Raw genomic sequence first — 27,340 nt, forward strand, 5'->3', positions numbered from 1 at the left:
CTCCTAGAGAGTGAACCCAGGGGTGCTGTACCACTGAGATACAACCCTAACCCTTTTTATTTATAAAAAAATTTTTTTTGGTTGATAGACATTTATTTTATTCATTTATTTTTATGTGGTGCTGAGGATCAAATCCAGTGCCTCACACATGCTAGGCAAGCACTCTACCACTGAGCCACACCCCCAGCCCTTTATTTTTATTTTTAAAATTTTGGGACAGGGTCTTGCTAAATTGCCCAGACTGGCCTTGAACTTGCTGACTTCCTGCCTCAGCTTCCCAAGTTGCTAGTAAAGTTTTAATTGTTACCCTGGGGTAAACATTTTCACTATTGCAATAAGACTACCACTGTCACTGAAAAATATCTCACAAATAAGGAGACCTACAAAAAATTTCATGTAGGATACAAAGAATGATGCATTAGACAGGTATGACAGGGTAGCAGGAGAGTTTTCTGATTATGTTCCATAGAGGCCAGCTTCTCTGATTGAGTAAGAAAAGTGATGAATATAACAAATCCTGATCTAGTATCAACTCCAAGTAACTATACACAGAGATTCATATTTTCTTCATATTACTTATATCACATCAAAACGTAGGTAACAAAAAAAAAAAAGTAGGTAACAAAAATCCACAGAAAGGCTAATAAAGACAGGGCATATACTCCAGGCAGTCTTTTTATTTTTTATTTTTTCAGTAAAATAAATTATTTTACTTTATGTAAGTTTATATAGAGTGAAGAGCTGTGGATAAGAAAAATCAACCAGTAAAAATTTTTTACTTTGCTGGGCGCAGTAACGCAGGCTTGTAATCCCAGTAGCTTGGGAGGCTGAGGCAGGAGGATAGCAAGTTCAAAGTCAGCCTCAGCAACGTGGAGGCACTAAGTAACTCAGTGAGACCCTGTCTCTAAATAAAATACAAAATAGGGCTGGGGATGTGGTTCGGTGGTTGAGTGCTACTCAGTTCGATCTCCAATATCAAAAAATACATACATTATATATATATTTTATATTTATATAATATTATATATTTTACTTCATTTTTGTTTAGCTATGAATGTAAGCATATGCCATTATACAAACATGTGGAATTGGATGTATTTTAAGTTTAATATAAAAACAAACTAGCAGGGGCTGGGGATGCAGCTCAGTAGTAAAGAGCTCCTCTAGCACGACGAGCAAGGCCCTGAGTTTGATCTCCAGTGCTGCAAAAAAAACAAACAAAAATACCTAGCAAATCTTAAGTTTGACTAAACTTTTCTTCGTAATCAGAAACCTGATTTTTATACCAATTTCAGGTTTTGTATGTCCAATTGATAGATAAGAAGCATTAAAATATTAAAAATACTAAGCCATTTGTATTTGATGGGAATGAACTCATCAAACATTTTGACCATTGTACTGCTGGTTTATTTTTTTCAACTTTTGTATTTGGGATACAGAGCCCTGGAACTGGCATCTAGAAAATTCTGGTTAAGACTGAGAGTGGTGTGTGCAGGTGTTGTCTGAATCTCACAGAAACTCGCCAGGCTTCCTCCTGTCAGTCATGACATGGACTGCAGGTGGTAATGACCTCTGCCAGACCACCGTGTGTGGTCAGAACTTCTGGAAAATACACTCTGGGCTGTGGATGGGGCTCAAGCGGTAACGGGCTCGCATGGCATGCGCGGGGCACTAGGTTCGATCCTCAGCACCACGTAAAAATAAAATAAATATGTTGTGTCCACCGAAAACTGAAAAATAAATATTAAAAATTTTTTCTCTTAAAAAAAAATACACTCTGATGTCTGTTTTGTGTTTGATTCTCTTGCCACCCACTCCGCTCTTTCCTATCCTCAATTCAAACCTCTAGAAATTGGGCAGACTGGAAAGTAAACTGATGGTAGGGACGCTGCCTCTGTAGGGGCGCGGGCTTTCGTGGGTGCTCTTGTGGAGGCGCGTAACCTCCGACAGAATTAAAGTTTCGGGGGTGTTTATATTCTCACCATTTATAGTAACTTACTGTCTCCAGATACATTAACAGGGTTGGGGAGTAGGGAAAGCACGAATAAGCTCCCAAAGGATAGCACCTAGGAGTCCGGACGCCTCGGGGATCCCCGGGAGATCTAGTCCAGCTCCCGCTAATCCCACTCTTTCGCCCCGCCCCTCGCGCGCCTGGCCCTCGGCGTCACGTGACCCCGGGGTTGGGGGAGGGAAGTGGGTGGTTCGGCGGCCGCCATCTTGCGGGCTGGGAGGCGGAGCGTGCGGATCTCTGGGCGCGCGCTGCAGCTCCCCTCCCCTCACCTAGCTTCCGCGCTCCTCCCCACATCTCAGAGCTTCAGTGGACACTCCCTGAGTAGAGAAGCGGGGAGCTCGGCAGGGCTCGGGGGTGTGTCGGGCGTGTGCTCGCGCCCTCCAACCGCCAGCTGCGGCCGCGGGAGCGCGCTCGGCCCGGTCCCAGGGGCGGCGCGGCGCAGCGCCGAGGGGAGGGGGCTATTCCGGCGACGGGGGCGGCGCGCGAAGGCCGTGGTCGCGGCGGCGGCGGCTGCAGCTGTGGCGACGCGCTCGGGGCCCGCGTCCAGGGCGCCCCCGGGTCGGAGCTGCCGCCGTGGCCGCTGCTGCCAGAGCCATGTACCGCAGCAGTGCCCGTTCCTCTGTCTCCTCTCACCGACCTAAAGACGGCGGCGGAGGCGGCCCTCGCATCGGCCGCAGCTCCGGCTCTTCCTCAGGCCCGGTTCGCCGCACATCTCCGCCGCCGCCTTCCTGCTCCTCCTCGTTGCGGACCCCGGCTCGCCGGCCCCGCTCGCCTACAGGGCACCGTGGCCGCCGGGCCTCACCTTCTCCGCCACGGGGTCGCCGCGGCTCCCCGTCCCCTCCCCGCGGCCGCCGGGCCTCACCTTCCCCTCCGCGGGGTCGTCGCGTCTCCCCGTCCCCGCCGCGGGCCCGTCGCGGCTCCCCGTCGCCACCGCGGGGTCGACGACTCTTCCCGCCCGGCCCTGCCAGCTTCCGAGGCAGCAGCCGCGGGGAGTCCCGGGCCGACTTCGCCCGGGACGGCCGCGGAGACCATCCAGGCGACAGCGGCAGCCGGGTAATCCCATCCCTTACCCTTGTTTTCCCCATACCCTGATCCACTTGCCCAGAGTTCCCGCTTCCAGAAACGCCCTCAGCCCGGGCGCTGCAAGGCCTCTAGACCGGGAGTCCTCGGCGACGCCAGAGCCCGAAGGTCCCTGTCAGCCCCGGGAGCTTCGTTTATATAATAACGGACTAGGGACCCGCATGGGCGTCTGGTCGGGAGGGAGTGCTCTGTTTCTTGGCGAGAGGCTGTTTCTCTCACTCAGCGGAGAAGAGGTGGAAAAGTTTGCCAGGGCGAGGGGATTTTTACCAGCCCTGTGTCTGGTTCTTTTTGGAGAGTTGACACTTCTTCGGGGCTCCGTGGGGTAACTCCCTTACACTCGAGCTGGCCCCTGGATCTTAGCAAAGCAGTTGGAATGTCCATCTTTGTGGCGAGTCAGGGGACTCTAGCGGGATAACCTGTTAGGGGATCTAGATTGGAACTGCTTTCCGAAATGAAAGGAGCCTAACCACAGTCCTGATAGCTACTACCACTCGGTGAGTTGTAGGATGGAAACTGTGCTTAGTTCTTCACACGTTCTTTTTAACGCTCACAACCCTTTGAGGTGAAGCAAATATTGTTCCTTATTGTACAGTTGAGGAACCAACCCAGAGGCTTAAGTAAATTGACCTAGGTGACACAGCTGAGCCTGTGAAACAGTGATGGAGCTGTGATTCAACTCACATGTAGTTCGCACAGCCCATGATTTTAACCGTTGTGTTTTGCTGCTAGAAGAACAGAACATGAGATTAAGAAATTTAATTTAGGAGACTAGGAGTATAGGTCAATGGTAGAGGCCTTGCCTAATCTGTGAGGCCCTCGGTTCTATCCCCAGCACCCAAAGGGGGGAAAAAAGTTTTTAGTTTAGACATGATATTGACCTCTGTCGGAACCACCACTCTAGTAGAGTTTCTGCACAGGGTCTGGTATTGGAATTTGTTTCAGTTTTCATCAGTCTATCTTAAAACCCGGTGACAAAGTTTCTGTTTTCTTGAGTACCTTTCTAACATGTATCCAGGTACTCTGGCTACTGTCATCATAGGTGAATTGACTTGTCATTTTGTTAAGATTTTCAAAACCCAGCTGTGTCAGTCTGAATGTCAGTCACTACAGAGGAAGCAAGGACAGAAAACTTGATTCCACAGCCTCCCCTTTTTTTCCTATGTTAGTTTATTTGCTTCAGTCTTTTCTGCCACAAAATGGTATCACCTTTTGTTCAAGTCAGAAATTGTCATTGTCTCCCTTCTCCCCATATCTAATCTGTCATATTAACCATATCTGCCTAACCTATCATTTGTATCTCCAAATTACACCTTCGAAACTATTCTTTGTCATACCTTTTGTCCTATTACCTTTTCCCTGGATTGTTGGGGTTTGGCTCCTTTACATTTCACTCTTACTATCCTCCAATTTATTCTGGATACAGAAATGAAAATGATTTTTTAAAACCCTCTTTTCATATATCTGATAAGTATTTATTAAGCATCTACCATGTATTAGGACAGTGAGGAAACCGGCAAAAACTTCTGCTCTCAGTTTAAATTTTAGCAAGATGAATTGGAAATTAAGAGAAGTTAGAAATGGAGTTGCACATTTAGTGTGATTAAGTACAAGAAAAAATAAAGCAGAGAAGGGAATTAAATTTTTTGATAGGGAAAGCCTCCCAAGAAGGTGATTTGAGTGAAGATGGGTGAGGGTGTGAGCAATACATTGGAAGGCAAAATGTTAGATCATAGTATTTCCTTGCTTAAAACCCATCTTTAGCTCTTATCCCAGTAAGAGTAAAAATCAGAATTTACTAACCATGGTTTCTGTTTATCTGTGCCACTTTTCTGTGTCCGTACAGGCCTCTTCCTATTACCCCCAAAATTGTCAAGTAATTCTTTCCCTTTACCTAAAACAACTTTTTATCTTTTTTTTGCAAGACTGACATCTCCTCAGGCATGGTCCAGATTAAATGATACCATCTCAGAAAATCCATCTCTTACCTATCTGTAGTAACTCCTCCTTTTCCTGTCTTTCATGGTATCATGTTTTAATGTTATAGCACTTACTGCTATCAGAAGAACTTAAAAAACAAAACAAAAACACCTGTGTTTGGCTTGCATCCTTCACTAAAATGTGTAGGTTCTGAGAGCACCTCTCTGTTTTAGTGTCCATTAAGAATCAGAGGTCAGGGCTGAGGTTGTGGCTCAGCGGTAGAGTGCTTGCCTAGCACGTGCAAGGCCCTGGGTTCGATCCTTAGCACCATATAAAAATAAATAAAACAAAGGTATTGTGTTCACCTACAACTAAAAATATATATATATTACAAAAAAAAGAATCAGAAGTCAGGGCTGGAGTTATGACTCAGTGGTAGAGTGCTTGCCTAGCACATGTAAGGCGCTGGGTTTGATCCTCAGCACCACATAAAACTAAATAAAAGTATTGTGTCCACCTACAACTAAAAGAATCAGAGGTCATTGTTTGGGAGGATTGGAGGTGTGGGCTTTTCTAAGAAAATGAAAATTTAAAAGATGCTTTTTAAAGTAGTTTCTATCAATATTTCTCATCTTGTTGAACCACAGCTTTGTGAGTAGAGAGAACATTTTTAGGCATAGTGACATCTTGACCATATTACTACCATATAATTTTTTTACTTTTGTAGAGACGCTCTCCTAGTCTGCGTTCTGACTCTTCTTTAGAACAGAGCTTAAGGATCACTGTTGGCAATGACCACTTCTGTGTTAGCACACCAGAACATCGTCGGCTTAGTGATCGGCTGGGGTCACCAGTGGATAATCTGGAGGACATGGACAGGTAGGCTTCACTAAGGCAGGTGCACTATACTAGTACTGGAAGGCTGAAAGTTTGCTGTTTTCCACATAATGTATTTGAAAGGATGGTGCCAGCACTTATTCCCTACGTCTATGTGTCCAGAACAAAGTACCACATTGGAAAAGGGTTTGTGAATGGAGAAAACATACTGAGGATATGGAGACTGTTTCTGAATGAACTGTATGGTGGAAATGATTTTTAAAAACTCATCTTAGTATGGAGAAAAAGAGTATGCTGAAGGGTCATAATCAGAATCCCTGAAACGAAACATAGTTGAAATAGCATGGATTGTAAACTATTGTAAAGGTGTGAAGAATGTCCCTTATACAAAGGAAAATTCTGAACACAAAAGGAAAAAAAAAATTTTTTTTTTGAAATTTTGATATTTATTTTTCAGTTTTTGGTGGACACAATGTGGTGCTGAGGATCGAACCCCGGGCCGCATGCATACCAGGCGAGCACGCTACTGCTTGAGCCACATCCCCAGCAAGGAAAAAAATTTTTAACAGTGCTTAAAAAAACAAACTTCAAAAGTTTATCCAAACCAAAATATAGTTTTAAAAAGGGTTTAGATATATTCATGTCTAATATATGTGTGAATGTTTACTGTATAAAGTGATAATAGAGGTTTTTAAAAATGTTCATTTACTACTTTACAACTTTTGAGTGCTAAGGAAGAGCAAATGCATTTCACAGTTATCTATATAGCAAGTAAATAGTAACATTAGGCGTTATTCACCTCAAAAGCCAAACTAGTTAGGATGGGAGTTCAGGACAGCCCTTTTTCTCAGAGCTGAGACCATGTCTGTTATGGTCTTTGTCCAGCACATTGGGAGTTTTCATAAATGACTGGCAGTAGCAGTGAATCAAGGAAGTATTCTTTCTGAAACTGTTAAGTAGTGAACAGAGCATAGACAGTGAAGTGGAGACTGCTAGGCAGGAAGTCTGAGGACAGTGCTGGTATTGCTAATATTTACTTCAAAGCTCCAGTGGCTATGTATGCAATGAAGCAAGGGAGGGGAGAGTCTTATGTCATATAATACTGAAGCTTCTGAAGATAGGTCTTCAAGGTATGTGACTACCTCTCTTAATTGAGGCAATAGCTCTCGACCTTCCAGCTGCTTCTATTTTGGGAGATGATTGAATAGTCAGTGTGGGTAGGTGGTGCTTGGTGTGATTCTCTTTTTCCTTGCTAAGGTTTTGAGGTATTTTCACCTTCCCTTTTCATAACTTTGTTATCTATGTGTGCTTCAGATAACCAATTGTCTTTTAAAAGTTATAAAATTTTCCTTTTACAGAGTTTAGGACTGTGATCTTTTTTTTTTTTTTTTTTTTTTAATAGAATTATGTGTTTTAGAGAGACTAGTCTACTTTAAAGAAATTGAATTAAGGTTCTGAATGGAGGTTATAGGACCATTCTTTACACCTTACCACCTATACAGTTCCTTTTCTCTTGCTCAGTATGATTTGTATGGATAATTACTATCCATTTAAAACCGGCCCATAGTACCATTGGCATGCTCAAGATGCCTCCTGACAGTGAGACTAGTCTTTAGCTAATAAAATAGGCCATTTCCATTCTTTGTACATACATGTTTAGTTTTTTTTTTCTTTTTTTTTGGTACCGGGGATTAAACTCAAAAACACTCTACCACTAAGCCACATACGTAGTCCTATTTTGTATTTTCCTTAGAGACAGGGTCTCATTAAGTTTCTTAGTGCCTTGCCATTGCTGAGGCTGGGGCTTTGAACTTGCAATTCTGTCTCTAGCCTTCTGAGCACTGGGATTACAGATGTGTGCCACCACGCCCCGGCCATGTTTAGTTTTTTATTTGCTTTATTCTCTTTCTTCCTTGTTTGAATCTGTTAAGTTTTGTATAGTTTGGGTGACAATCAAGTTACCCAAGTCAAGGGTTGTTAATATCCTTTCCGTAGTGGGCTGGGGTTGTGGTTCAGTGGTAGAGTGCTTGCCTAGCGCATGTGAGGCACTGGGTTCAATCTTCAGCACCATATAAAAATAGATAAAATAAAGATATAAAAAAAATCCTTACCTTAGCATCCTTATAACTGACTATAAGTTGTTCTGAAAATGGAGCATGAATAGATTGAATGAAAAATTCTAAGCCTTTTGGCTTCTAAAGACTAGCAAATAGGGCTGGGGTTGTGGCTCAGAGGTAGAGTGCTCACCTAGCATGCATAAGGCACTGGGTTTGATCCTCAGCACACATAAAAATAAAATAAAGATACTGTGTCCACCTAAAGCTAAAAAATAAATATTAAAAAAAAGATTAGCAATTACAAGGTTAATTTCTCCTGTTTAAAGTTGTTTTGGGATTAAATATTTCATTTTTGGAGTTCTCATATCCTGACAACTCCTTGTCCTGCTAAAGATTGATGAGGTAGGAATTTTTTTCCCTTTAATTTACTTAGGGAAAAGACAGAAGTAGACATCTTTCTTGAGGACTCAGCAAAGTAAAAGAATAGAGAGTTTAGGCTTTAAAGGACATGTGTGTGTGGTACTGGGGATTGAACCCAAAGCCTCATGTATGCTGTGTAAACACTGTACTACTGAGCTGAGCTACACTCCCAGCCATGAACAACCTTTTTTTAAATTCAGATATATTTTTTAAATCATTTTTATTCAGATATAATTAATATGTCATATAAATTGACTCATTTAAAGTGTATAAGTGTATAGGTTTTTAGTATAATCACAAAGTTACACATCTATCAGGACAATTTTATGACATTTTTGTTATGCCAGAAAGAAACTTGGCACCCTTAGCCATTATTCCCCTCACCCTACTCTCAGCCCTTGGCAGTCACTAATCTATTTTCTGTCTATAGATTTGCCCATTCCAGACATTACATATAAATTGAAGAATATAATATAGTTTTTTTATGTATTTCTTTCACTTAGAATAATGTTTTTAAGATTCATGTTTATATTTTTCTTTTTTATTTCTGATAATATTTCCTTATATGTGTATACCACTCTTACTTTTAAACAGTGGTGAATGGATGGGTAACATTGGGTTGTTTTCACTTTTTGGCAATTATGAATAATGCTACTATGCACTTCAACGTACAAGCTTCTTTTTGGTGCTGGGGATTGAACCCAGGGCCTCATGTATGTATGCTAGGTAGTTGCTGTACCACTGAGCTATGCCTCCAGCCCTACATGTTTTAACCTGTTTAATGGAAATTTAAAAACAAAAAAGTGGAGCAGTTACTGTCAACACCCATGTACTACATGCATCCAACAATCAGCTTTTTAATAGATAGACCTTATTTTAGAAAACACATTTAGCTAAGGCTTTCAGAGTGTTCTTTACTAGATTATTTCAGCCTACAGAAGGTGTGATCCTTTTTAGGACTTACTTTTTTTGCACCAGTTTCCTTTTTGATGCCTTGGGATCCCTGAGGAAGGAGAACATGAGCTTCTAGTAAGCATCCTGATTTCTGGCTATATTGACATGATAGCTTTTTTTTTTTTTAAACTATTCATATGAGTTCTTTCATTGTATGTTTCCTTTTACTGGAGATTCCAAGTCTGGACTGAGGCTTTCTGAGAGCCATCTTATTCTTCTAGCTTCTTGATAATTAGTGTTCCATTAGATGGTGAATTAGTATTCCATTTGGTGGTTATATGTAATAGTTCTAGTGGAGAGCTGAACATGAGAGCTTGGATGAATTTGCCACTAACCATGTAGCTTGAGTTTTTTCCCCCCACACCAATATGTATGGTAGATAGTGTTTTAGTGATGTAGTAATTCCTCTCCAAACATAGGTGTTCATGGTTGATAGATACAGGGTAAAATTATTTACTCCAGTTATGTTTGATTTCAGAGATCAGCCTTGATCCATTCATATACCTTTATGTTTCAGGGTAAGCTGATACCTCAAAATCCCCCAGATTCCTTGGGAAGGAAGTGGGAAACAGAAATCTATATTCCCAAAGGTGGAATTCTTTGTAGAGAGGTGATGAAGTTTAACCTTGGTAACCTTTCATAAATTTATTTATAGCTATTGTCTAATTCTAGAACTTTGAACAGAGGCAGGGCTGGTGAAGAAGAAAAGGCAACTGCTAAGGTGGTTTCAGGGATGAAAAAAACAACTGTTGATTTTTTTTAAAATAGTTTTCAGTCATTGATGGACCTTTATTTATTTATTTGAATGTGGTGCTGAGAATTGAACCTAGGGCTTCACACGTGCCAGGCAAGCACTCTACCTCTGAGCCACCACCCTAGTCCCAAGAAAATAACTATTAAAAAAAAAAAAAAAATGGAAAGTCATTTTTAGAAACAACAACAACAAAGTAGCTATTATAAACTGTACAAGATACCAATATTTGCCATCTCTAGATGATAATTTTTGATAGAATATGATTGTCGTGGAAGTCCTTTTTTTTTATTCAAATTACTTAAAATTTACATGCTTAAAGTGCTAGAGGATCTTTTTTCTTTTTTTTTAGTTGTAGATGGATACAATATCTTTATTTTATTTTTATGTGGTGCTAAGGATCGTACCCAAGGCCTCGCATGTGCTAAGCGCTAAGCTACAACCCCAGCCCGAGGATCTTTATTTCCATGATTTAAATAAAAAACTTTCTTTTTTAGATCATAGAAAGTCTGTGACCAGAATACCCAAAAAAGGTTAAGTCTGTTGTGTGTGGTATAGAGCTCTAAGCTGAAGGGACAACTGTTTCTTCCTGGATTTAACCTTCATTCTACCAAGGGCTAAGTCCTTTGTATTTCTAAAATAGAAACATACAGTGAGCCAAATCATCATTCACTTTTTTCTGGGCCCAAGATTAGCACAGTGCTTGTGGATATCCAGGTAAGACAGGGAAATGGGTGACAAAACAGTTTTGTGATCTTTAATTTTCTCCCCAATGACAAGTCTTTTTTCCAAATGAAATATATATATGGGGGCCGGGGTTGTGGCTCCATGGTAGAGCACTTGCCTAGCATGAGTAAGGCAGTGGGTTCAATCCCTGGCACCACATTAAAAAAAAATAATAAAAAGGTATAAAAAATATCTATCTATATATAAAATATATAGGGCTGGGATTGTGGCTCAGCTGTAGAGTGCTTGCTTAGCATATGCAAAGCCTTGGGTTTAATCTCAGCACTACATAAAAATAAATAAAATAAGGTATTGTGTCCAATTACAGCTAAAAAAAAAAAATTTCGTGGGGGCCAGGGTTGTGGCTCAGCGGTAGAGTGCTTGCCTAGCATTTGTGAGGCACTGGGTTTGATCCCTGGCACCACATAAAAATAAATAAAATAAAAGTTAAAAAAAATCAGATAAACCTAATATGTAGACATAAAATTGGGGCTAATAGAATTTAAATAGGGTAGAAAGTCTACAGCTCTTCTGGTTCTGCTTTCCTAGCACCTCTTTTCTTAAGACAGCTCCTAAGTACTCTTTCGATCTCTGTGGAACACAGCTTTTAAAAAACATTATTCTGGACTGGTGTTTCTCAAACTTTAAAGTAAATACAAATTACCTTGAGATCTCACTAAAATGCAGATTCTAGTTCAGTAGGCATGGGGCTGAGCTTAAGAAGTAAGTTCCCAGGTAATGCTGCTGCTGCTGATCCAGACCACACCTTCAATAGCAAAAAAGAGCTAGAATTTAGCTAGTGTGGATTGTGTAATCAGGGACTCTTTGTAGTCTGTTGGTGTTTTCACATCTCCCTGACCATCCTACAATACTCTGAATCCCTAGTCTAATCAAAGAGGTTAGCCTAAGAGTTCTATCTAGATGTATTGGTAATATTAGCCCTTGGTTGGTAGCTGAAGCTACCTATGCCCCCAGAGGAAAGGGAGAAGAAATGTTTTATTATCACATATCGATATGTTCTTGGACTCTATGATCATTGTCTTTTTCCCTAAGCATTCTGTAGCCTCCTTGTCAAATATCAATTTCTGAGACTTCACTGGTCTTATTCTTTCCAAGTCTATTATATTCAATGATGCTTGTCTCTTTTCTCAGGGATGACTTGACTGATGATTCTGTCTTCACTCGAAGCTCCCAATGTTCTCGGGGTCTCGAGCGATATATTTCCCGGGAGGAGGGGCCCCTTAGTCCCTTCTTGGGACAACTTGATGAGGACTACCGAACAAGAGAAACTTTCCTTCACCGATCTGAGTATAGTCCCCATGTCAGTTGTCATGATGAACTGTTGCGGGGAACAGAACGAAATAGAGACAAACTCAAAGGCTCCTACTCTATGCGAGCTGAGGAAAGGAACCGAGAGGCCAAAAGGCCCCGTTATGATGACACAGAGAAGATACACAGCATGGGAGGGGATCACCCAAGTTTTACATCAGGGACACGCAACTATCGACAGCGTAGACGAAGCCCAAGTCCTAGGTTTCTAGACCCTGAGTTTCGAGAGCTGGACCTTGCCAGGAGAAAGCGAGAGGAAGAGGAGGAACGAAGCAGGAGCTTGAGTCAGGAGCTGGTGGGAGTTGATGGTGATGGCACTAGCTGTTCCATTCCTGGACTGTCGGGTGTCCTAACAGCATCAGAGCCAGGATATTCTTTGCATCGGCCTGAGGAAGTGTCTCTGATGCCTAAGAAGTCCATTCTGAAGAAGCGGATTGAGGTGGACATGGAGCCTTCTGTGCAGGTCTCTGTTGCATTTCTTCTAGGGGCTCTTGCTGGATCCTTTAATATCTTAAAGCCTGGGTACTTTCCTGGGGGCTGTGTCCCTAATGGTACCTTTGTGATATATGCTGGACCAATATTGCTAAATGTCTGTTAGCTATACCTTCCAGGATTCTTTAAGTGAAATTGTAGGCCTCATAATACATCTGTAAAGGGCTTCTGTTAAACAGACATTTCGGGGAGTATTTTCTTAAATTGGATAACCCTGTAAGAATCTTTGAATATGGGTTTCTTGGAAATGGAACTTGAAGGGCAATGCGAAGAGATGATCTGAATTTCCTCATCTCTCTTACATATAATATGTATATATAATATATATTTTTGCAATGTATATTTAGTTTATATATATATATATAGTTATATATATATGTTTAGTTGAAAGATGGACACAATACTTTTATTTTACTTATTTATTTTTATGTGGTGCTGAGGATTGAACCCAGTGCCTCATGGGTGCTAAGTAAGCACTCTACCACTGAGCCACGACCCCCAGTCCCCTCATCTCTGTTTAGAGGGAAGGCAAATGTATGAGTTGTAGGATACTAGACCAGAAATCAAGTGATTCTGATTTTGGACCCACCTCTACCACCAGTTTATTGTGTGATTTTTAAACAAGTTACTTCACCATTCTGAGATTTGATATTTTTTGTTAATGAAAAGATGGCCAGGCAAGACCAGTAGTTTAGCTAAAGGCTTCTGAAAAAGTACAAAAGAGCTCTAAAGAAGCAAGGGGAGGCTGACCAGTTTCCAGAGTTTTCAGTCTCCACTTCAAAGCAGTGCCACATATATATTTTTTCTTTGGGGATCCATGGAAATGAAAACAACTTAGGGGATCTCTAAAACCTTTTTGAATTCAAATTCCTTGGTAAAGACCAAAACAAATGAGCAAAGGTGAAGATGTCATCCAATATGCCTCATTTCCTGTTTCTTCTAATTACAGCAGAGACATCTGAAGATACAGGGACCCAAATCTTGAACTAGGCTAAGAATACTCATTTTATTGGTTTGGTTTGGTACTGGGGATTGAACCTAGGTACTTAACCACTGAGCCACATCCCCAGCCCTTATTTTTTATTTTGAGATGAGGTCTCACTAAGTTGCTTAGGGCCTTGCTAAGTTGCTGAGGTTGGCTTTGAACTTGTAATCCTCCATAGTCTCTGGGATTATAGTCATGTGCCAAACGCCTGGCTTATACTCTCCCTTTTATCAATACTCATATCTCTTTATTTTTTTTTTCTTTTTTTTTTTAAAAAGAGAGAGAGAGAGAGAGAGAGAGAGAGAGAGAGAGAGAGAATATCCCAATATTTATTTTTTAGTTTTCGGTGGACACAACAACTTTGTTGGTATGTGGTGCTGAGGATCGAATTCGGGCCGCACACATGCCAGGCGAGTGCGCTACCGCTTGAGCCACATCCCCAACCCTATACTCATATCTCGCTTTTAATTCAGAAAGAACAAAGTTTTTAAGTACTTATGTCAATTACTGGTGTTCTGAGATTCTGCATAGGGGCTAAATAAAACTGTGTTTGTCTTTGCAGCTTGAGAGTTTTTCCAGTAGTACCAGCTCCAACCAGGATCACACTCTTTACTCTGGACACTCTTCTCTTCCACTAAGTGGTGCTATTGCTGCTTTTGCCTCAGAGATTGAAAACAAGGGAACTACAATGGAGACTGCCCTGAAGGAACCTCCAGGCAATCTCTACCAATGGGGTACCCTCCCTGGGCTGCCTAAAGACAGCAGTCCTCTAAGAGAAAAGTTCGGAAGTTTTCTGTGTCGCAAGGAGAAATTGGATTTGAAATCCGAGGGACCTGAGCGACACACAGATTTGTTACTCCCCCATGAGAGAGCTAGCCAGGATGGCAGTGGTTTCTCTCGCATTCTGAGCATGTTGGCTGATTCTACCAGTACACAGGAAAAAAGGCGCCGAAGCTTTCCTGACATTGAGGATGAGGAGAAATTTCTCTATGGGGATGAGGAAGAGGATTTAAAGGTGGAATCCCCACCAAAGACCCTTGGGAGTTCTGAGAGTGAAGTTGTGAGGCAGAAGGCAAGCTCCCTATCCTCTTCACCTCCAGCTATAAAACTAGAATCATTGGAAGATACCAATCCAGAATATGCCAAGATTCATGACTTGCTGAAGACCATAGGGCTGGATATTGGAGTAGCAGAGATTAGTAAATTGGCTGCACGCACCCAGGAACGGCTTCATGGCAAAAAGCCATCATCACGCTCTTCAGCTGACCGCCGTTCCTCTGTTGACCGACATTTTTCAACTGACCGCTCTTCAGTGGATCATCGTTTCTCAGCTGATCGGCGCTCCTCAGATCCCCACAGACTAGAGAACAGGGAGACACACCATAGCAATACCCACTCCCCAGAGGTGTCCCATCCACACCCAGCCTCCCCTGTGGATCCTTACCTGCTCACAAAAAATAGCCCTCCATTCCTAAAATCTGACCATCCAGTGGGTCGTATTTCAGGACCAGAAGTGGTTGGCAGTGGGTTTCAGTCATCTGTTGCAGTCAGGTGCATGCTACCATCAGCCCCATCTACCCCAATTAGACTTTCACACTCTCCTTCTTTATCTCAGTTTCATATGCCAAGGACTTCCCAGTTTGCTGCAGCTCGAATACCTCCAAACTACCAGGGACCTGCCATTCCCCCTGCCTCCTTTGATGCCTATAGGCACTACATGGCATATGCAGCTTCAAGATGGCCCATGTACCCTGCCTCTCAACCATCAAACCACCCTGTACCTGAACCCCATAGAATAATACCAGTAACTAAACAAGCTACTCGGAGCCGTCCCAATCTCCGTGTGATCCCCACCGTGACTCCTGATGAACCAAAACAGGAGGAGTCAGTGCTAGGCCCAGTTCCTACTGCCCAAGTGCCTGTCCAGGTGTCTATCCCATCACTCATAAGATACAATCCAGAGAAGATCTCTGATGAAAAGAACCGTGCCTCCCAGAAGCAGAAGGTAAATATTAGCTTTGGTTGTTCCATGTCCAAGTTTTAGTTTTAACATAAAATTTGTCATTTAGAGGGGGCAGAAAATTTATACGGCCCTTCCAACTCCTTTGGATGTTGCGGACATTACCCTAAGTAATATATAGCCCCTTTGATCTTCTTTCACACGTTTTGTCATTCATTATAAACAAACAAAAAGTATGGCCATTGGTGACTATGATTGCTAGACTTGTTTTCTTTTTTTTTTTTTATTCTGGGCATTGAACCTAGAGGTGCTTTACCACTGAGCCACATCTCCAGCTTTTTTGTTTTATTTTGAGTCAGGGTCTTGCTAGTTGCTTAGGGGCTCACTAAATTATTGAAGATGGCCTTGAGCTTGCAGTCCTGTCTCAGCCTCTTGAGTTGCTGGGATCACAGGCATGTGCCACTGGACCCAGCTGACTTTTTTAAATGTTTATTTCTTGGTACATAGTAATGGTCTTAGAACACTTAGGGTAGGAGCTGGGATTCTTTTTTTTTTTTTTTTTTTAAGAGAGAGAGAGAGAGATAATTTTATTTTATTTTTTTAGTATTTGGCGGACACAACATCTTTGTATGTGGTACTGAGGATCGAACGCGGGCCGCACACATGCCAGGCGAGCGCGCTACCGCTTGAGCCACATCCCCAGCCCAGAGAGCTGGGATCCTTGAAGTCTCCCATTTTCTCATTTTTTTCCAGCTTAAAAAGAATTAGCTAATCCTTACAAGAAAAAAACAAAAAACTTTCCCTTAATTTCTGTTGTAGTTATATATCCTGAACTTCAGCCTTTAGTTTATTGAATTATTTTGGGAAAGGGGAATAGGTTCAGTAAATATAAAACTTAAGACTTCGGAAATAGTGTTTGAAGGCTGAACACTTTCTCTTTGTTTTTCCTTCAAGAGCTAGCTCTTAAGTCAGGGCTGATATTTCATAGGTTTTTCTCACTGGTCTATTAAAGACTAAGCCATATTTGTTTTTTTCCATTAGGTGGTAGTAATATGGTTGAAACATCATGAGCTTTAGGGCAGGTATACTTTTTTTTAATCTCCTTACTCTTGTGACTTTTGGTAAGTTACTTAATTTTGCACAACCTCAGTTTTCTTAACTGTAATATAGAGAAAATGTTGTGAGGATTAAGTAACATGAAATATGTAATGCACCTAATACAGTGCCTCACGCATAACACACATTAGTTCCCTTCTTCCTGATTCCTTTTGGGTTCAGAACCACTGTCCAGTAATTGCTGTCAGTGGCTCTAGGTGTGTCTTGCATAAAAATAATACATTCTTAGTGTATAGTTCTTAAAAGAACTGGGATTGACTACATAATCAGAACCTCTGTGTACAGGTATGTGGTCCTTAGCTTAAGATTCATAGCACAGGACTGGGGATTTGGCTCAAGCAGTAGCGCGCTCACCTGTCATGCGCGGGGCGCTGGGTTCGATCCTCAGCACCACATAAAAATAAAATAAAGATGTTGTGTCCACCGAAAATACATTTTAAAAAATTCTCTCTCTCTGTCTCTCTCTCTCAAAAAAACAAAAACAAAAAAACCCAAAAAGATACATAGCACAAGGCTTTCTGGAAGAGAGCAATAGAAAAGGGAGGATGTTGGAAGCTGAGGGACTATCTTACCATTTTGTACTTTGCAGGTTATTGAAGAGAGGGAAAAACTAAAGAGTGACCGGGAGGCCCGCCAGAAAAAAATGTACTATCTCAGGACTGAGTTGGAGCGGCTTCATAAACAACAAGGTATCAGGCAGCTCCTTTGCATGGCTGACTTTTAACATTAGTAGGAGACCCAAGTGGAGAGGTTTTGTTACTTTCAGGTTCAGTGACTCAAAGTTTGACTTTTAAAAATTATTTTTTAAAAAGGGCTGGGGGATGTGGCTCATTGGCAAAACACTTTGCCTATCACGCACAAGGCCTTGGATTCTGTCCCTAGCACCACACACAGATACACACAAATAATTATCATTATTAACATAGACCTAGAGAAAAGTTACAACAGTACAAAGAATTCTTAGGTACTCTTTTTCCAGATTATTAACATCTTAGTACACTTGCTCTATTATTTCTGTGTGTGTATGTATGTGTGTGTGTGTATAATTTTAACCTAAACTCTTACAGTAAGTTGTAGATGTGACTCTTTGTGACCTCTGAATATTTAAGTGTGTTTTCTAACAACAAAGAATTTACATGCATAACCAGTAACCACAGCGCAGTAATCAAAATGAGAAAATTAATCAAAATGAGGCTACAAATCTATTCATAGTTCACAATTTTCCCAGTTATGTCCTTTATAGCAAAAGAAATTGCAAAATTTTTCATCATATTCAGTTGTCATGTTTTTTTAATCTTTTTTTATCTTTTTTATCATTGTTCCTGAGTCTTTGTGTTTCGTAACATTGACAGTTTAGAAGAGTCGTGTATTTTGTAGACTGTCTCAATTTTGGTTTTTCTGGTGTTTCCTTATGATTAAATTTGGATTATTCATTTTTTGGGACAAACATTACAAAAGTGATGCCAGATTCTTATCAGTTGTTGATTTACTGGTGGTGTTAACTTTGATCATTTGGTTAAGATGATGTCTTCGAGGTTTCTCCACAATAACATTACTGTTTTTATCCTTATAGGGGATATCTTATTATAAGACATTAATAAATATAGGGAAGTACTTTGAGATTATATAAATTCAGTTACTCTTCAAACTTCCACTCACTAATTTTATCATTTAATGATGATTCTTGCCTGAAATATTGATTTATTGCCTTTTTTTTTTTTTTTTTTTTGGTGGCATTGGGGTTTGAACCCAGCACCATTTGCCTCTGAACTCTATCCCCTGCCCTTTTTAAAATTTTATTTTGAGATAGGGTCTTGCTAAATTGTCCAGGCTGGCCTTGAAGTTGCAATCCTCCTACCTCAGTCTCTCAAGTAGTTGGGTTTACAGTTATGTACCACCACATCAGGCTAAATAGTGACTTTCTAATTTTATCACTTCTACTTTTATTAATTGGCTTTCTACTATAAGGAGGAACTTCTTTACCTCTACACTCATTTGTTTACTCACTTATATCAGTGTAAATTCATAGATTTTTCATTCAGTAGTAGTAGTTATACTTTCATTATTGTTATTTTCATGCTCAAATTGTCTCAAATTTAGCTAGTGGAGCTCCTTTAAATTGGCTTCAGTGTCCTTTTAATATGTTCTCATCATTTTTTGAGCATTTCCTTACTTTTTGGCCCAAAGTATTCCATGATGCTTTACTTTTCATTTCTTCTATGCTTTTAGGAATTCACATGTGTAATAAGGAAAGAATATAACAAGGCTTCTAAATAATGCAGTCTAATGGTATGAAAGAACAGAGAACAGGAAGAAAATATAATTATTTCTGTTTGGGTTTGTGTTGCTTAGACATGAGAAAGTTAATTGTCCTATGAGATCTAATCCATGAGGACCTGCAGATAGAATAGGAGATAATATTAGGTGAACCTGAGGTGAAACCTAAAACTCAGTGTAGAGGTTGGTATGGTATCCTTAAATAATATGTGTCTTTGAATGGTTTTTACCCTCTGAATAATTTTCTGGCTCTATGAAGAGAAAATAGCTGCTATATTCATAGTTACAACATTTATTGATTTTTCTTAGGGAACACAAGCTCATAAACTCATATATTTTTGTTTAGGGAGCCTATCCATAGATCTTAGCTAATTACACCTACAGAAAAAATAATAATCTGTCCTTCACCTTCATAGAAGCTTCACCGAATCCAGCCTTTGTGGAAGGAAAATCTTATTTACCTTTAGAAGCTTTTGTGAAGAGTGATTTTTGTAACCATAATGCACTGATAGATTACTACTTATAAATGAAAAATGGCTCATTGTAAATTATTTCCCCTGTTTCTTCCTGTTGACATTTGACTACTCAGGGGAAATGCTGCGCAAGAAACGAAGAGAGAAGGATGGTCACAAAGACCCACTTCTGGTGGAGGTGAGTCGGCTTCAGGACAACATCATGAAGGACATTGCAGAGCTACGACAAGAGGCAGAAGAGGCAGAAAAGAAGCAATCTGAACTGGACAAAGTGGCTCAGATCTTGGGAATTAACATTTTTGATAAATCCCAGAAATCTTATAACGATAGTAAAGAGCCTACAGAAAAGGCTGGGAAAGCAGAAAAATCTAAGAGCCCAGAAAAACTGTTGTCATCCTCAAGCTCTTCCTCCAACAATAAGGTAATTACTGTTCCATTTCTATTATATCTTTTTTTTCTCATAGACTCCTACAGAAGCTTTCTAACATTTTCTTAACTTTACCTTCCAACCTGTTCTTTACTCTTGTTAGAATCATTTTCTTAAAATCTAGATCAGATCATGGAATTTTAGCAGTTAACTGTTACCCACAAAGTAGAATCCAGAATCCTTAGTACTCAAGGCCTTCTATGTTCTTGTTGTGGCATTTACTCCTTAATTCACTCTAGTCTATTCACAACTTAAGTTATTACCATGTTGCTAAAGCCAGTGGATACATTTCAGTTTTCATATCAGCAGCATTTGACATAGGGAACCACTATCTCCTATAAATACTTTCTTCCCTTGGCTTCTGTCACACTTCTTTTTCTCCAAGTACATTGGGTGCTGCTGTTTGGTGTCTTTAGCTGCCTGTTGTCCCATAGATGATCTTTAAATATTTGAGTTTTTTCAGGGCTCAGTCCTAGCCCAGTTCTCCAGAATTCTACTCTCTCCCCAAGCCATTTATCTGGTTTTATGCTGAAATACCATGTACTTCTTCCAGTTTTATATTTGAGTTCAAATCCAAGTGTTCTAACAGCTCACTTACCATTTCTACTTCATTGTTTCATAGGCACTTCAAATTCAGCATGTCCTAAACCTAAAATTAGTGACTGCACTCAATCTCCCTCCAATTTTTTCTTTCTCTAGTATTATCCATTTTCAGTGAATTGCACCACTATTCAACAGTTTTCCTGCTAATATCTGAAAAGCATTCTTAGTATTTTCCTCTCCTTAACTGCCCTACAACCATCAATTACAAATTCTGTGTACTCTTCTTCCAAAGTAAATCCTAATCCCATTCACCTTACCATCTCTGTTGCCATCCATGTAACTTCAATTCTTGCTTGTACTGCTACATTCTTGTTTTCTCCACATATAGCCAATGATTGTGATGCTTACTCCTTTGCTTACATCTTCAGCTCCATTGTATGCTTCTTTTCCTTCTTGCTCACTATACTTTATTTACTAGTTTTTTAAATTCCTCAGATATATAATTCACTCTAATACCTTTGTATGTCCTTTATTTACCATACAAGCACAACTCTTTCACTTTTTTTAAATCAATGAATACCTTTTTTTTATGTTGTTAACAGAACTTTATTTTATTCATATGTGGTGCTGAGAATCGAACCCAGTGCCTCACACCTGTGAGGCAAGTGCTGTGCCACTGAGCCACAACCCCAGCCCCTCAATTCTTTCTCTCTTCTAACTCATATACATCCTTCAGATCATGACTTAAATTACTTCTGACTCCCTTCCCTGATTCCTCAGATTGTTAAATTTGCCCAACATATATTCTCATAATATCTTATAATTTTTCTTCATAGCATTTATGATGGTTGTTATCATATAATTATATGTGTTCCCCCAGTTAGATTTTTCAAGTTCAGAGAATCCAGAGCTGTATATGTTTCATTCTCCAACATAGTCCCCAGCATATAGCTCAGTGCCAGGCACATAGTAATGAGTAGTATTCAGGAAGTACTACACTACATCTTATACCACCTCAGATTGCTTACTTTTCCAGTTGTGCATTATGCTGTGACACCTCCCTGATTTTGTATTAGTAATCCTTTTAGCCAGGAATAATCTTTCTCCCACATCCATTCATCCATTAAGGCTCAACTTGAATAATCCCTCCTCCATGAAGAATTGTCAAAATTCCACGTATTTTGAGCCCTTCTTTACATTCCCATAATGTATTCTTTCCTTCCTTTCTCCCTTCCCTTCTTTCCTTCCTCCTTCCTTCCTTTCTTCCTTCCTTCCTTTCTTTCTTCCTTTCTTCCTTCTTTCCCTCCTTTTCCTCCCCTCCCTCCATCCTTCCTTCCTTCCTTTGTATTGAACCCACAGTCTTATAGATCTAGGTAAGTACTCTACCACTGAGCTATATCCCCAAACCATACTTGTTTCTTTGTAAGATTTTTTTGATTCTTATTTAAAGACTGTTTTTGTTTTGTTTTGTTTTTGGTACCAGGGATTTAACCCAGGGACACTTTACTACTGGGCCACATTCCCAGCCCTTTTTATTTTTTATTTTGAGACGGAGTCTCAATAAGTTGCTTAGGATTTAACTAAGTTGTTGAGGGTGGCCTTGAACTTGCAATCCTCCTGCCCCAGCCTCCCAAGTTGCTGGGATTACAGGTGTGTCCCACCATGCTGCTAAAGACTGTTCTTATGCCTGGCTCCTTCACTAAATGAGAACTTCTTGAGGATAAAAGAGTATAACTTGTTTATTTTTGTGTTCCCCATGGCATCCAATATGTCTAGCCCATAGTAGGTGCTGAGTTAATGTTGGGGTATAGGAAAGAGGATATTCTGTGGTATTTATCAACCAAATTTTAATTTGTCTCTGTCTTTCTGGAAGAGTGCTCTTTCTTAACTACATAGGACTACAGTCTCTTTATACCTGCATCTTGAGTCCAGGACTTCAGTGTTAGGCTTCTACTTACGAAGAACCCAATGGTAATCTATTATCTTTTTTTTTTTTCAAAGTTGTAGAGAAACACAATACCTTTATTTTATTTATTTGTTTTTATATGGTGCTGAGGATTGAACCCAATGCTTATCATATTCTAGGCAAGTGCTCTACCACTGAGCTACGACACCAGCCCATCTGTTATTTTAATTTGGGTAAATATGTTCTCTGAAGCTAACCAAGGATATGTTAGAATTAAGCTTTCATGTCTTTAGTAAGGAATGTTGCTTTTAGAAACTTTCCTATTTGCCCTTTGTTTTTCTTCTTTATATGTCTGTCTCTCTTGTTCTTTCTCTTTGAGATGCCAGTGATCAGACCCAGGGCCTTCTGAATACTAAGCAGGCACTCTCCCACTGAGTTACATCCCCAGCCCTTTTTTTTTTTTTTTTTTTTTTTTAATATTTTTGGTAGTTGTAGATGGTCACAATACCTTTATTTATTTATTTATCTTTATGTGGTGCTGAAGATTAAACCCAGTCTCACGTGTGTTAGGCAAGCACTCTACCACTGATCTATAGCCCCAGCCCCCCTTTTGCTACTCTTTAAAATGTTGGAGCCAGCATGGTGGCACACACCTGTAATCTCAATGGCTCAGGAGGCTGAGGCAGGAGGATAATGAGTTTAAAGCCATGTTCAGCAACTTAGTGATGCCCTAAGCAACTTAGTAAGACCTTGTCTCTAAATAATATACAAAAAAGGGGTGGGAATATGCCTCAGTGATTGAGTGCCCCTGGGTTTAATCCCTAGTACCAAAAAAAATTATAGGTGGTTTGAGATTTTCTCACTCTTGCAGTTTATTTCAGAAAAATACATACACACATAAGCCTATAATTCCATTCATACCTCAGTGTATATTATTCCAAATATTCTTATTTTGTTCATTAGTTTCTTTAACAAATATTTATCAATCACCATGAAAGTGTTAGGCATTAATCTAAATATGGGATGGATAGCAGGAAACAATATGGATCCATATTCTCATGAAATTGGAAAAGATAGATGATAAGTAAACAAGTGCATGTAATGACAGTTAAGAATGTAAGTTAAGGTATATATATATAATAGTTAGAGAAGGTCTTTTGAATAAAGTGACATGCAACATTCTGCATGTATTTACATATCTTTTTTTGGGGGTATCAGGGATTGAACTCAATGGGTACTCACCCACTGAGCTATATCCCCAGCCCTATTTTGTATTTTATTTAGAGACAGGGTCTCATTGAGTTGCTTAGCACCTCGATTTTGCTGAGGCTGGCTTTGAATTCAAGATATTTCTGTCTCAGCCTCCCGAGTCACTGGGATAACAGCTGTGTTCCACCACGCCCAGCTTTACATATTTTTTAAAAATATTTTTTAGTTGTAGATGGACACAATACCTTTATTTATCTTTATGTGGTGCTGAGGATTAAACCCAGTGCCTCACTCGTGCTAAGTAAGCGTTCTACCACTGAGCCATAATCCCAGCCCAGCTTTATATCTTTAAAAATTTTTTTTTCTAGTTGCAGATAAACATAATACCTTTATTTTATTTATTTATTTGTATGTGGTACTGAAGATTGAACAGAGTCCCTCACATGTGCTAGGCAAGTGTTTTACCACTGAGCTTCAACCCCATACCATATATATATATAGATATAGATATAGATATAGATAAAGATATACACATTTAGTTTTAGTTGTGGGTAAACTTTTAATATTTTTATGTGGTGCTGAGAATCAAATTCAGTGACTTACACAAGTTCTCTACCACTGAGCCACAACCCCAGCCCTATCTTTTTTGATTATTCACGTATATTTTGTTACTTTTCTCAGTATGTCATAAATGTCTTTCCACGTCAGTAAATTTACTTCTGTAATATATTTTTAATAACTTTATTTTTTTATTGTTTTTGTTTTATGGAGAGCAAAATTTATTTGACCAATCAAATCACTGTTTTTTGACATAATAATTTCCTTAGGCTAAATGTCAAGGAGTGGAATTGCCGTGTCAAAGGATGTACAGAATTTTTTATTTTTTTAATTGAACTGGATATGGAACCCAGGGGCTCATGCATGCTAGGCAGGTGTTGTACCATTGAGGTGCCACTCCAGCCCCATCATTTTTAGGTATGTAATATGTATTCCCAGATTGTCTTCCAGAAATGTTACCAATTAATACTCCTACAAGCAGTGTAAGAACTCTCCAATTCCCTGAGTGTAATCTCTTTAGGGACTTTTGAATAGGATTCTGATAGGAAAAGAGTATCTTTGACATTCTTATTTTTTTCCCTTTCTCTGTCTCCTATCTTCTCTCTACCAACCAGAATTATAGGTACCCAGTTCCCTTGTCTACTATAGAACCCCATCCATACTTACCTTCTCTCTATTGCAAAATTATCTTTTTTTCTATTCCTTATGTCCCAACATTAACTAAAATTCTCATTTCCTGAATGCCATCATCCCAGCTTGGTGACTAATTAATATTATAATACTTATTGTTGAGAATTTAACATTGGGAAGTGTTTTTGTTTTTGTGGTACTAAGGATTGAACCCAGGGGCATTTTATCATTGAGATACGTCCTCAGCCCTTCTTAAATTTTATTTTGAGGCAGGGTCTTGCTAAATTGCCAGGGCTGACCTTGAACTTGTGATCCTACTGCCTCAGCCCACTAAATTGCTGGAATTACAGGTGTGCACCATCATGCCTGGCTGCAGTTATATTTTAAAAGAGAATTCATGTTAACTCAAAGGTGTTAAATCTAATGATGACCTTTATGTAGTTAGGAATATTTTACCCAGATTCCTTTAAGTCATTTCACATAAATGACAGTCTGCTTTTTTTTTTTTAATTGTTTTGTTACATATGGACATAATACTTTTATTTTTATGTGGTGCTAAGGATTTAACCCAGTACCTCACATGTGCTAGGGAAGCACGCTACCACTGACCTACAACAGTTCTGCTCAATGCACAACCCCAACAGTCTGCTCTATGCACAACACTATAGCTCTTCTCTAGTTTTCTAAACCAGGATGCATGTGATAAGTGAGTTAGCTGTCACCTATTTTCTTTGTTTAATTTACTTTACCTGTCAGTTACCTTTTCCATTTTGTTTTTTCTTACCGCTTTGGTTATCACTCTGATTTTAAAATTGAACAAGTGTATTTGGTTGTATAGGTAACAGGTTAATTATCTCCCAAAGGGTATACAGTGAAAAGACTCCTCCTACACTTGTTCTCCAGATCTCCTCCCCAGAGGGGCCTAATGTTTCCACAATTTGGGGTATTTTAGAAATATTTAAGGATATGTAAGCTACTGTATTGCCATTATGCTTTATTTTTTATGATGTGATAGAACTGTGGGTTCTAATTAGTTCTCTTTGAGCCTCGGACATAGGTTTCCCTTGGGGTTCTCCCCAGCTTGTCTAGCCTTTTAGGCATTGAAAATATGGTCATATATCCTTATTTCTATTATTACAACTACTTGATTTTTTCTGAGAGAAGACAAATCCAGACTACCTTGAATTCTTTTAAAGTTCGGGTTTTTCCCTTCTAGGAATCAAAAGTAAGCAATGAGAAGTCCCGCATTAAGAGCCCTAAGCCTGCTGAAAGCCCCCAGCCAGCTGCTAAGCAGTCTGATCAGCCCATTGCTGCTTATGAGTATTATGATGCTGGCAATCACTGGTGCAAAGACTGCAATACCATCTGTGGGACCATGTTTGACTTCTTCACTCATATGCACAATAAGAAGCACACACAGGTAGGTATCCTGTCTTCTGTTTCCACTATCACCCTCATTCCCCTCCAACTTCTATGCCCCCATCTATATTACAAAGCTGGAAAATGAAACATGCTCATGGGCAGGAGCCCCAATCTGAAGAGCCAAGAGGTACCAACAAAGGAGACACCACCCCCAGGGCTCAGTCCAGGGGACCTGCCTATAACTAAACACCATGACAAGTGTAAGTGAGGCTTCTGCCTCTTTTGATTCCTTGAGTACCTGATTTTTGTTTCATTTTATCTGTTTTTATTACTTGCTCTAACATGTGTTTACCTTTTCCACAGGTGAATTCCGATTAAACAGTTGGCAGAGGGGATGGGTGGAGGTGGGGAGCTCTAGGGGCTTCTGGTTCCCTGGTCTTATGTGTGGGGGAAAAAAGAAAGAAAAGTGGGTCATTGAGTTTTTAGTGCTGTTGTGTGAGCACCTCTGCCTCTTGCAAATAGACACTGGATCCCTACAACAGACCTTGGGCTTCAAAAACCCAGAGTGAGGCCAAGCAAGATGCTGTAAAACGCACTGACAAGATAACTGTTCCTGCAAAAGGTGGGTTTACTCCTTACCTCCTTTTTGGTTTCCTCACATTCCTCATATCTCCAATGAAGAGGTGTCCCTGAACTAAAGTTCTAGGAAGCAGCATAGCATGCATGAGTCATGAACATTCCTTTTAACAAATCTGTAAGAATGCCTTCTGTGTGCAAAACATTGTACTAGGTCTTGAAGATATAAAGACATCTGTAAGACAATGATCTCTACCTAATGACCAGAATTCAATGAACGGATGTTAATTACATACTTAGTACTTAGAGTGTAGCAGAACAACTGTATTTGTCATTGGCTTATTCACTAACATATTTGAAATCCAGTTATGAAGGACAGTAAGAGGTGATTTAACTGCCTTTTCAACTAAGAACTATAAAATATGATGAAGTGTTGCTATTAAGGGGTAAATCAAGAAGTAAAGTTTCTTGATATTTAAGCTTTTCAATTTCTTAAAACTTCATAAGTAGTACTGCTACTACATTCTTTAGATCTATGGAGAATAGTTTCTTGAACAATTAATCCTAACAGGAGAGTTTCTTATACACATGTTAGTGAACTGTTTGGGAGTACAGTTTTTAAATCTCATGAGATACTTAGTGCTACTTACAGTTTGAGGAGAATCAGCAGAGGGAAACACAGGAGAATCCTGAATTAACTAGTGTCCCCAAGAGATAGAAGGAATAGCGGTCAAGAGCTCAAGC

The 27,340-nt window shown here is 39.9% G+C and overlaps 1 protein-coding gene across 6 annotated transcripts in view; it reads left to right on the plus strand.

Moving 5' to 3' along the window:
* Positions 1-2,532: 2,532 nt before the first annotated feature.
* The window catches only part of Znf318 (zinc finger protein 318), a 35,858-nt gene continuing 11,050 nt past the window's right edge, over positions 2,533-27,340 (plus strand). For 2 of the 6 annotated variants that reach the window (XR_013091634.1, XM_076858686.1), the window contains exons 1-7: positions 2,533-3,064; positions 5,736-5,887; positions 11,906-12,545; positions 14,122-15,564; positions 17,225-17,324; positions 19,502-19,806; positions 25,875-26,078. Coding sequence is in view for 5 of the 6 variants with exons in the window: in XM_076858686.1 (XP_076714801.1) it covers positions 2,606-3,064; positions 5,736-5,887; positions 11,906-12,545; positions 14,122-15,564; positions 17,225-17,324; positions 19,502-19,806; positions 25,875-26,078 (3,303 nt within the window). In the remaining variant the exon portion in view is untranslated. Of the gene's footprint in view, positions 3,065-5,735; positions 5,888-11,905; positions 12,546-14,121; positions 15,565-17,224; positions 17,325-19,501; positions 19,807-25,874; positions 26,079-26,163; positions 26,281-26,542; positions 26,643-27,340 lie in introns of those variants that run through there. The other 4 variants (XM_076858683.1, XM_076858688.1, XM_076858684.1 and 1 more) reach the window with 4 other exon arrangements.

Source organism: Callospermophilus lateralis, chromosome 6 (assembly GCF_048772815.1).
Source record: "Callospermophilus lateralis isolate mCalLat2 chromosome 6, mCalLat2.hap1, whole genome shotgun sequence".
NCBI lineage: Eukaryota > Metazoa > Chordata > Mammalia > Rodentia > Sciuridae > Callospermophilus > Callospermophilus lateralis.